We start from the raw sequence: 12185 nt of genomic DNA, 5'->3' as shown, positions 1-12185 counted from the left end.
GCAGGAGGTTAAGTCCTGGCTCGGGAAGTACTTCACTATGAATGACCTCAGAGAGGCTTCCTATATTTTGGGAATAAGGATAGTGAGAGAACGAAGTAAGAGACTAATAGGACTTAGTCAGAACACTTACTTAGATAAAGTACTAAAACGTTTTAGTATGGAAAACTCGAAGAAGGGAGAATTACCGATACAAAGTAATGCCAAGTTGAGTAAGGCTCAAAGTCCGAGTACCGAAGCTGAAATAGCAGAAATGAGACGAGTACCATACGCTTCCGCAGTTGGCTCAATCATGTATGCTATGACTTGTACTCGCCCTGATGTAGCCTTTGCTTTGAGCATGGTTAGCAGATATCAAGGGGATCCTGGCAGAGCCCATTGGATTGCGGTTAAGAATATCCTTAAGTACCTTCGGAGGACGAAGGAATGGTTCTTAGTCCTCGGAGGGAGTGATGACTTGAAGGTGCGAGGGTATAGTGACTCCAGCTTTCAGACCGATAGGGACAACTACCGTTCGCAGCCGGGCTGGGTCTTTACACTAAATGGAGGAGCAGTAACTTGGAAAAGTTCCAAGCAGGAAACCGTAGCTGATTCAACGTGCGAATCAGAGTACATTGCAGCGAGCGAAGCGTCGAAGGAGGCAATATGGTTGAAGAACTTCATCAGTGATCTTGGAGTTGTACCTACCATAAAGGAGCCCTTGGAGATTTTCTGTGATAATGAAGGAGCGGTTGCCTTGACCAAGGAACCGAGGGATCATGGTAGATCTCGACATATCGACATAAAATATCACTTAATTAGACATCGTGTAGAAGAAGGACAACTCGTAGTGAAGAGGATATCATCAAAAGATAACCTAGTAGATTCGCTTACGAAGGGACTAAGCAAGGTTAAGCACTTGCAGGATGCTATGAGTATTGGGCTGAAGGATGATATTAGTATAGATTAGACAGTAGTAGAAACGTGTAATAGATAAATGTAATTAACATTTGATGATCAAATAAAGGAGTATTATTTATGAGTAATGTTACTGTCTTGTGTTAATTGTTTAACTATTGTTTCATTTTTGCATGTTTTGACTTCCAGAATAATTAAGTTTATTAAGAATAATCGAATTATTCAAATTGTCCACAATCGTTCATATGTTGGAAGTGGATATGAATGAAGATTGTCATGAATCGGTGTGTAGATTGTCTAAATGGTTTTAGACATAGAAAAGGGTTGCTGCAACGTTCATGAGTGATTATGAACTGGTTTTGAGCATTGGAACAAACTCGCGCTTGCTGGAATCACCTTATGGAATATGATATAAAAGGGTGATTGCAAGACGATAATATCATATAGTCTTCTACACGATGCCATTTAGCTTCACATCTGTAGCATAATCCCCGTGCTCGCTTATCGTTGATCTGAGTTTCCGTTAGGCGACGGTTGTCGAAGGCTCGATTTGGTTGGGGCGACGTGTCTGAACGAAGCCAGGTTCCACTAGTGTATCCCTTCGAATTTCCCCCAATTTGCCATATCGTCGTTTGTGGTGGGTTATTAGGGATTCGGTTTGCCAGAGATCCGAACCCACTTTGAATCAGGGCCCTATTCTTCTCATCAATTTGTAGGGCTAAATCTATGGCACGACCCATATCACGAGGAGCCCACATACGCAACTCAGTCTTGATGTGGGGTTTCAACCCGTCCAAAAAATTTCCCAAGGCAACTCGCTCCGTTACCTCATCTAACGGCGCCGATAGCTCAATGAATCGCTTCACGTACTCCTCGGCGGTGCCCGTCTGTTCCATAGCCGACCATTGTTCATACAGATCGCCGCCCTGAATGGATCGAAATCGGTGAAGAAACACCTGCTTCATCTCCTCCCAGGTGTTGATCGCCTTCTGTCTGTTGGGAACCAAGCTAGCGCATCCCCGCTGAGAGCTAGGATCGCTGCTTCAATCTTCTCTTCATCTAATAGCTGGTAAATTGCAAAGTACCGGTCTGCCTGTAATATCCATCCATCGGGGTCATTACCATCGAATGCCGGCATGTCAATCTTCCGATGCCTGTACTCATATCGACCCCCCATTCTTCCCCCGTCGTTCTGCTGGAGGGACCCAAAAATGATCCCCTCTGCCCCACCGGAGTTTTGGCCGCCATGCCCTGAACCCTCAGAACCTGACCCGCCATGGCCAGATCCTATCACCACAGAGCTTGCAATACCCTTGTTCTTGTTTATTGGGTTCCCTGCCAGAGTTGAGTTACCAGCTTGATGAACGGTCGACGTTCCTCTTCCTGTTCCGGCCATAAGATCCAAACGTTCCAGCACCTTCTTCATGGTTGCATTCGACTCCTCTTGTTTCTGAGTTATCTCCTCCTGACCCTGCAGGAGAGTGTCCATCCTTGCCTTCATTTCTTGGATCTCCCCATTATGAGACTGAAGCTGGATCTGTATTACCCCCACTTGATCTTCCAGCTTTTTCACAGCTGCTCCTTCCTTCGATGCACCTCCCATTGGATAGAACTGCTCTGATACCAACTGATAGCTCCTTGACTTCCCCTAAACCAATTAAATAAGAAGAACTCCAAAACAAATCAATGGAACAGTGACAGATGAATGAAAAACAGTGAATATTCAAATAGATAGCCCCATATTCGAGAGAGGGGAATTCTCCATGTTCTAGAAGAACTTTACAATGATTTTCTGCATACCCTAAATGACTAAAGACAACATATAAATACCCTTAGCAGAGGAAAAAACAAAATGGTCTCCCACTGCAAAAGATAAACGCCTAAAGGTAGTGGCACGATAACAATAACTGACTAATATAAAGTAAAAGACCGAATTACCCTTCTTCCCATAATTCTGAAAACATCACTCAATTGGACTATTCTTCATTTGGGCCTTGCGCCTGTTTCTCTGGTAAACCTTCAGGGGTGGGGAGTTATCAGCGTGCGAGTTTAAATCAACGGCTAAACACCCAAAATGGTTATCAACTATGGAAGACGAAATGAATGCTCTAAAAACAAACAACACTTGGGATCTTGTTCCTCGTCCACATGGTTCAAATGCCGTGGGTTTAAAATGGGTATATCGCACAAAATTCAATTCTTATGGTACCGTGCAACACCTAAAGGCTCGTTTAGTCGCTCAAGGGTTTAGTCAAATCATGGAACTTGACTATACCCATACTTTCAATCCAGTTGTTAAAGTTGCCACAGTCCGCATTGTCTTATCACTAGTTTTCGTGCACAAATGGAATCTTCATCAACTTGATGTTAATACTGTATTTTTAAACGGGCAACTCACAAATATCGTATTTATGGAGCAACCTCCCTGTTTCACTGATCCGATATTTCCCAATTATGTTTTTCGTTTGAAAAAAGCGTTGTATGGTCTTAAACCGTCACGTTGTGCTTAGTTTCAATGACTTAGCACCTTTCTGGTAACTCTCAGTTTCACTTGTAGTAGAGTCAATACATCCCTTTTTATCTTCAAACGAGAGTCTCATATCTTATATCTATTAATCTATGTCGATGATATCATTCTAACTGGTAATTATCCACCACTCCTTTAGAATTTCATTGCTAGGTTGCATTCGGAATTTTCTATCAATGATCTTGGTTGACTAAGCTATTTTTTGGGTCTTGAGGTCTCGTATATAGAAAATGGCTTGTTTCTTATTCATGCCAAATACGCTCACAACATACTTTCTCGAGTTGGCCTTCTTGACACAAAACTCGTCTCCACACCTTTATCCACATCATATTATCTTGTAACTTCTAGTTCACCATGTTCAGATTCGACTCTATATCGATCTTTAGTTAGTTCCTTACAATACTTGATAATCACTCGTCCTGATTTGCCCTATGCAGTAAATCAAGTTAGCCAATTTTTACATGCTCTTACCACTGATCATTTTCAAGCAGTTAAAAGGATTTTAAGATATATCAAAGGTACTTTATCCTATGGACTTCATTTCACTTATCCACGATCCTCATCGCTGGTAGGATATTCTGATGCGGATTGGGCTAGATGTATCGAGACTCGTTGCTCAACTTATGGTTATTCTATTTTTCTAGGCAGTAATCTCGTCTCTTGGAGCGCTATAAAGCAACCTATTGTTTCTCGTTCGAGCTGTGAATCTGAATATCGTGCAATGGCCTATACAGATGTTGAAATTATTTGGATCACTCATCTCTTGTGTGAGTTACATGCATTACCTTCGGATTGTCCTACTCTCTTATGTGACAACAAAAGTGTTATATTTCTTAGTCAGAACCCTATCTCTCAAAAACGAGCAAATCATATAGATATTGACTATCACTTCGTTCGTGAATTAGTTGCTTCTGGACAATTGCGCACCCGTTTCATTCCTACTTCTTTACAGGTGGTTGACATATTTACCAAGAGTCTTCCACGCTCTCTATTTGAACAGTTGCATGCCAAGCTTCACAGTTGGTTTGCCACCTCTTCGCTTGAGGGGGAGTGTTAGCGATAAGTCATAGATAATGTATTTATCTATATGTATTCCTAGTTATCAGCATATGTTGTTATTCTGTACTATGTATACTTGTAAATCTTATTTTACCCTTTAAGGTTTTATCTATAAAGTCTTATAGTTACTTAGATTCAAAATTGGCAAACTTCCATACAAAGAAATTACATAAACACACCTTGTTGGAGTGAATGAGATGCTAATGACCCTTTTTTTTTTAATAAGAACCTCCATGGAGTCACAATACCAATTGCAAACTTCATCCTCTTCAATCTACCACAAGACAAACGTAGACAAGTACCACCTTCACAACACCAATCAATAAAAAAAAAATCCTTCAATGGCTCTAATACCAATTTGTTAATCAAACTCAAAATTAAAGTCTTGTAGTGAAGCTCATAGTTATTAATCAATTTTTTTCAATAAATTAATAAGTAAACATGATTTTGTAAGATTTTCAATATAAAATACAATTAATTATCAGCAATTATAACCAAAACTTGTTAAAGAATAATTTAAATTTTTTCTAAAAATCAAGGATCAAATAAATAATTGTTTAATTTATTACCAACATCAATAACTTTTTAAAAATAAAAATAATTAAGAAAATGACAAGTTTCATTTTTATAAAGCATTTGATAAGCAATTATAAGAAAATGACACTAATAAGTATTTTTTTATTATTAGTATAAGATTTTAAGTTTGAGGTAAAAATAAGAATCTTTACCCTCTTGGCAAAAATGGTACCTGTACTTATATAATTATGTCACATTTAAGTTAAATGTGACCGATGTTAACAGTTCTTTTAAAGCAAAATCTATAGGCCCAAGAAGATAAGGGATAAATTCACAACGAGACAAACTGCAATAAATCAGAAGAGCCATCAACTCTACAACAGGGACCCAAAAGTCTTTAAAATACTTAATTTATATAGATTCGGTTGACCAGGTGCCACTTGGTGATTAATACATGAGTCGTCGGTCTGTATTCTTTTAATATCCTATAGATTTATGATTTTATGCAACCAGAAAATATCAAATCAAATACTTTTATATAAATTTTGCGTGTATACGAATTGAGCAACTCAGCATAACACCAACTTTAAACCATCAAGCATTCACCTCATACATCATGATGGATCCAAATCGTTACATCATTTTCAAGGTTCAAAACAAAATTTTGGTAGAAACACAATTACTAAAACCCAACATATAGAAGAACAAGATTCCAAGTTTGGCCCTAATTTTTCAGACTACTATTAACATATGCATCTCCACAAGTCAATAATTTGGTTTTATGACTGCTGACTCTGGTTAAGTTTTGCCAATTGAATCCCTTTAAAAGCTGAAGTAGCAGCAGTGGCTCCACCAGCTGAGCCACCTGAGCCAGATGGGCCATCATGGCTTGAGCCATTTGTTCCTGAGTTAGTGGCTACCTTTTTCTTAGCGTTTTGAGCCCAACCCACAAATTTTGCTTGCATATGCTCATCAAATATTGACTTCTTGAAATGAGTTCCCATCTAGTTATCATTCACACAACCAATCAGCAATGTACACTTGCGTAATAGAGAGATATAAAAGTAGGATGCTGTAATAAATAAATCTTTCTTGCATTTAACCCGATAAAAAAACCAGATCTTGAAATGAAGTACCTGTGTTACAAGAGCATAAAGTGGTAGAGTGCTGTAACTGCACAAAACCTGAATGAAAACCCTGAAATCCATTTTCTATAGTTAGTGTGGTTGAATATAATAATTAGTTCGATCCATTAAATTAAATATGATACAAAAACCAGAGTAATAATAAAATCAGTTTGTTCCATAAATTTGGAAAATAATGAAAAAATTGTTTCATACACAATTATTTTACTCTATTTTTTAATTAAAAGGTTTGCTTTACCCAATAATAAGCCGTGGAATAATGTAGCGCACTTGCCCCATTATGCAGGAGTCAAATCCATACGTAACCTATTATCAAAATGAAAAGGGTGAGAAAAATCAATTCCATTATTTATTTATTTATTTTTTGCATCTTTAAAAAGAGATTAGAAACATACCCATATCCAGAAGAAGAATGCAATCTCAAATGCATTTTGGAAAAGGATAAAATGTATGAGAAAAAGAACAATTCTGGGCCTGTGAAACCAAAAATGATCATCTGAAGGTTGAACCACCAGTTCGCCTTCAATGGCTATATGTTTCTCTGCCACCTCATGAGCCAACTGAATAATTATATGCTCTAGCTTCGTTCCCACAGCAAGTAAAAGCTGAATTTTTTTTACAAAAAAAAAAAAGGCTTTATTTTTAAATGTTCAAAAAGTCAGAATCAGTTGAAACGCACATCCAAGTTTAATAAAGGTGTTTGAATAATGAATATAATATTGAAAGTTTTAAAATACTAATAAGATAAGACACCCTTTCGGTATGAGTTGAGTTTACTTACAATGAAAGGGAAAAAGGCAATCCAAAAATACGTATGCCAACCTGCAAAAAGCCAAGAAAAAATAATCAAAAGTGAGACCAAGTCTTTTGGATTGCATACATAAACAAGATGTTAAATATAATTACAAATGTGAGACCTAGTATTGCTTGGCCGACTTATATTTAACCAATTTTTTAATTTCATCCATTTGGTATGTTAGCAATAAAATATAGGAAACCAAATCAACCAATCGATCACAAGGAAAAATTTCAACAAATTTGAGAACTGAAAAAGTGAGATCGCATACCATTAATGTTTAGCAACAAGAAGACGACCACAAACACCCACAAATACCAGCTGCAAACAACAAAATCAGGAATTAAAACTTGTTCACAAGGGCAAACGTTAACCTATCTATGTAAAAATAGGTCAATTTGTGTTACTTTTACTTTTTATTTAATAGTTTTGGTGATCATATTCAAATAACCACTTGCCTGATACCAACGACTTTTCTAAAATCATCTTCAAGGGCGCGTATCATGTACTTGTGAAAATTGAACTTTGGGTTCGCCTTGCAATGTGTCTAAAAAAGAAAGTTTACATCAAAAAGGGGTATAAATTATATAAAAATATAGCAAAATATCTGTTCACGTCCTTACTGTAATAAATCCCAAACGCAATGCTACATAATCTGACTTGGTTACAGATCCATAAAATTGCTTGAAGAAAGAATGCTGTAATAATGTTCACCAAAGAATAAATGTCAGAAAAGAAAAATGAAACAAATCTACACCATTATAGCAATGTGATCATATATACAAAGTAATAGAAAGAAAGAAAAGTAGAATGCTATAAATTATAATAAACAAATAAATAAAAAGTATATTGCTATATTTTGGATAGTAACTTACCAGCCAGCCTCGGATGGCTGAGCCTTTGCCAATGCCCACAAATCGGTTCCTGATGAAGTCGTGATCTTTAACATGGGTCACTCTTGGCTTCAAAACTATATACCAAAATGGTTAAAAGTTCAAATTAGAAAATCTTATAAAGGACACACAAACTATTAATCATCTTTAAGAAAGAAATTACAAGTTGTATCTATTAAAATGTTTGATATGTGGAAATTTTCCAAGATAGGGTGTATTCTACCATTATTAAATGAAAGATGATAACATAACCCTTTGGTATTTACCTTGTGAGGCATCAAAATTAACTTTTGCAATAGAATCTTCCCAATGCTTCCATTGTCTTATCTACACCGTTACAAGGATATAGGTGATGAAATCAAACCACATGAATAACTATATGTGAGTAAAATAAATAAATACATATTCAATCAAATTTAAACCTTTTACTCACCCTTGCTCCTCCAAATACAACTGTGAGGACAGAAAATGTGACATGAACAACCGCAAGGACAAAAATAAAGATGTGTAGATGATGCAACGCCTCAAGAGATAGCAGTGGGACCTTTCCTCCCTGTCAACATAGAAAGTAAAAGAAGCAAAAGCTCATAAAGTAAGTGTTCGATTATTGATCATGGAACATGAAAATCTTCTAACAAAAACAATTAATGGGTAGAGTAATAATGAATGAAATTAATTACCTTTGAAGCACAATAACCCGTCGCTGTTGCTTCTTCTGCTAGTAAATGACGAAGAAGATGAGATGTACCCTCTGCCTCTGGCTTAGAACCGGTGGCTTCTTTTCTGTCACGTAACGAGCATGGGAGGAGGTGTTCCATGATACTCTCCTTCACACAAATCTTGATGATTCTAGACTGGAACACCGTTAATAGAAGCGAAATAAACCCCAACAACATCAACTCTGCATCCAAATCAGTCAAAATTCAACAAACTTAGACCAAAATTGGTAGCCTAACGTCAAAATTTTGATAAACCAGATCACTTACACTTCAAATTTAGTACATAGATTTGATAAACCCATTGTATAGACTGATTTCTAGCGATACATAAAAACTGGAAGAAGAAAGAAGAAGAAGAAGAAAAAGAACGACCTTCTTTGATCTTTTGCAGGGCTTCATAAAGCGGCTTTTGACCTGCCTTTTTCAATTTCTACAAACGAAGGGTAAATCGAACATATATTAGTTGATCAATGAAACCCCATTTCACATATAAGTAGAAAACGAACAACATACCTTGCCGGCGTAATGGAGTAGACGTTCGACGGCGAGGGAGATTCCGACGATGAGGGTACAAACGGCGGCGACAACCCATGTGGGTGTAAACTCTAACGATGTCCCTTCTCCTTCACCACCCGCCATTGATTCAGTTCAATTTACACCACCAGACTAAAGATTTGAGCACAGTAAAAACTTTTTCTTTCTTACTGAAACACCATTTTCAGTAGGGTTTTTTTTGGTTAATTTCGCAAGGGTTGTTGCTACCTACCAGGGCTTCTTTATAGAGTAGTTGAACGAAAGTTCGATGCAGAGTTGATTTGAGTATGATTAGGGGTTACGGTAGATAAAGGGTCTAGAGAAGCAGGTGAGTTGAGAAATGGGAAACTGAAAATGTTGGCCAAACGAAACGCGTCATATATTATGTGAAAGCAATCACTGTCGGGAGCTCCGGACAGTGATCGCAAATTCAAGAATTTCCACAAATTTTTAAATTATTATCACCAACGGAACGAAATCCTTAAAAAAGTTAGACTTTTTAATTCGTATTTAGATATTTATGTATGGCTCCCTTCAAATGAATATGAATATATGATATGTTTGTATTAAAATTGTTAAATTTAATATAAAATAATAAAAATGCTAATCTGCTACATTATATATTTTAAATAAAATATATTAGCTTAATTGGCATAATAATGAAAGCATCGTCCATCTTTTACGACTAACCAGCATTTGGGGCCTCTATGAGCTACTTGCTTTTGAGGTGTACCCTTTATAATTTTCTTAAAAAAAAAAAAAAAAAAAAAAAAAAAAACATATTGATAGTCGTTACTGTAGCCAAATTATTGGTGGAATTAAAGAATGCGAAAACAATAAGGTAAAGTTATCTTTGCCTAAACTCTAAAATAAAGATATTGAATTGAAATCATTTGATCTGATGATTCGTTACAATTGAAAAGTTGGTGAGCAATTTCGTTCTAATTAGTACCATGAGTCTCGGTCAATCCGTGTTGATGTTACGATAGTTTTTCCCTTAGCACATACCTGTGATAGTTGTTAAGTATTATACAAATTTTTTAAAAAAATTAAAATTAGAAAAGTGATCACGAAATATTTGTTTTTCCTTAATTAGCGGTCAGATGATTACGGGATATATATATTTTTTTATATATCATTTTCTATTTTTGGATACTATTTTTAAAGATTTGTTTTGAAATTTTGAAAGAAAATAATTTAAGTATTTACTTATAAAAATAAAAATTGTTTCTTTTCAACAACAAAAGAAATATATATATATATATATATATATATATATATATATATATATATATCTATATATATATATATATATATATATATATATATATATATATAGGAATGAGTTCTATGGAAAACAAATAACTAGGGCAACATCTACCGGAACCAATAATCAAATGACATATGTCCATTTCTTTCTTCACAAGTAATGTATTATATATATATATATATATATATATATATATATATATATATATATATATATATATATATATATATATATATATATATATATATATATATATATAGGAATGAGTTCTATGGAAAACAAATAACTAGGGCAACATCTACCGGAACCAATAATCAAATGACATGTGTCCATTTCTTTCTTCACAAGTAATGTATTGTGGAAGTGATGTGTTGTCATGTTTTCATTGGTTCAAATATTTGTTGCCCTAATCATTCATTTTCCATATAACTCTTCCCTATATATATATATATATATATATATATATATATATATATATATATATATATATATATATATATATAACTAAAATGGGATGGGAAGCTGATAGTATTGTCTTTAAATGGGTGTAGTGGGTGATTGGGATACCTTTTTAGTTTTTTAAAAAGCTAATAAGCTAAAAAAACGTTTGTGTATTTAAAAAACGTTTTTTAAAACAGCTTTTTGGATAGAAAAAAAAATATAATTGAAAAAAAAAAAACTGAAAAATTCTAGCTTTTTAGTCATTTTACCCCTAAGGTTATGTTTAACGTACAAGCTGAAAAGCTATCTGTTAACTGAAAAACTAACTGATAGTTGAAAAACTAGTTCTTAAATAAAAAACTAGCTAATAGCTGAAAAGTTAGCTGATAAAAAATAACGTTTGTTAACCTAGCTGAAAAATATGAAATGACATAAAAATATATTTAAAAGAATGTATTTTTATAATTAATTAAGGGGTATATTTGGAAATTTTATAAAAAAGAAAAAAAAAAAAAAAAAAAAAAAAAGGAAGAAGAAGAAGCAGCTACTCTAAGTAGCTTTTTAAAAAGCTAACTTATAAGCTATTTTTTGGTTTGCCAATATAAAAACTTAAAAAAACTCGAAAAATAAGTTAGTTTTTCAGCTAGCTATGGCGTGTCAAACACAGCCTAAAAAGCAACTTTTCTTATCCAAACACTTTTTAAAATCCGTTTTTCCTAAAAGTCATAAGCTAATAAGCATTTTTCTTAAAAATCACTTTTGAGATATAAAAAAAAATTAAAATTAAAATTAAAAAAATAAAAATAAATAAATAAAACTAACCTAAACACACCAGTAGAGCGACTGCGCCACTTGGGTGACATCTGACATGTGCAACAGTAGAAAAGACAAATTGAGAGAGTAAATGTAACGACCCGTCTCTGGTATGTTGTTTCCATGATATTTATTTAGAAGTTTTCAAGAGGGACTCGGCGAGTCTATGGCCCGACTCGTCGAGTAGGGACGGGATTTCGAGCACGTGTAAGTCGGCGACTCGGCGAGTCCATATTCGGGACTCGGCGAGTCTGCCTGCCAGGAAGAAACCCTAAATCCCCGGGTTGCTCACTATTTAAGCAATGTTATGTGCCCCAAACTCGCCTCCTTCACCCTCAGAGAGCCTGTGAGAAACCCTAAACCATTCCTTGTATGATCTAAGTATTTTGTGTGGATTCTTGAAGGATTAAAGAAGAAAAAGAAGAAAGGACCAAAAGGAGGAAGAGTAGAGCAAAGATCCAAGGCCAAAGTCAGAGTTCATTGAGGTATTTCTCGGATTCCTTCTGTTATATGCTTTAAACCTCCATTAGAACACTTCTAGGGTAGTTTGATGTATTTCCCAAACCTTGTAGTTGTAT

General features: G+C 35.1%; 1 protein-coding gene across 1 annotated transcript; it reads right to left on the bottom strand.

The window, feature by feature from the left end:
- Positions 1 to 5513: 5513 nt before the first annotated feature.
- Positions 5514 to 9505, bottom strand: LOC111878733 (MLO-like protein 1). The gene is made up of 14 exons (XM_023875237.3): positions 9063 to 9505; positions 8922 to 8979; positions 8511 to 8731; positions 8264 to 8383; positions 8097 to 8157; positions 7813 to 7907; positions 7561 to 7635; positions 7396 to 7484; positions 7209 to 7258; positions 6923 to 6963; positions 6537 to 6746; positions 6380 to 6447; positions 6133 to 6193; positions 5514 to 6000 (listed from the first exon to the last, which is right to left on the bottom strand). The coding sequence occupies exons 1-14, from the start codon at positions 9186 to 9188 to the stop codon at positions 5776 to 5778; spliced, it is 1500 nt and encodes a 499-aa protein (XP_023731005.1). The 5' UTR covers positions 9189 to 9505; the 3' UTR covers positions 5514 to 5775.
- Positions 9506 to 12185: the final 2680 nt, after the last annotated feature.

This window comes from Lactuca sativa, chromosome 5, assembly GCF_002870075.4.
Source record: "Lactuca sativa cultivar Salinas chromosome 5, Lsat_Salinas_v11, whole genome shotgun sequence".
In the NCBI taxonomy this organism is placed as follows: Eukaryota; Viridiplantae; Streptophyta; class Magnoliopsida; order Asterales; family Asteraceae; genus Lactuca; species Lactuca sativa.
The sequence above is the reverse complement of the archived record's forward strand: the minus strand, read 5'-3'. Positions and strand labels throughout refer to the sequence as shown.

What these genes read in the sequence shown, in the direction of transcription:
- LOC111878733 (XM_023875237.3), bottom strand. Translation starts at nt 9,188, where the DNA reads ATGGCGGGTGGTGAAGGAGAAGGGACATCGTTAGAGTTTACACCCACA. An exon ending in CAGCCATCCGAGGCTGGCTG is followed by an intron (nt 7,636 to 7,812) that starts GTAAGTTACTAT and finishes ACATTATTACAG; the next exon opens with CATTCTTTCTTCAAGCAATT. An exon ending in TGCGTTTGGGATTTATTACA is followed by an intron (nt 7,485 to 7,560) that starts GTAAGGACGTGA and finishes TTTCTTTTTTAG; the next exon opens with ACACATTGCAAGGCGAACCC.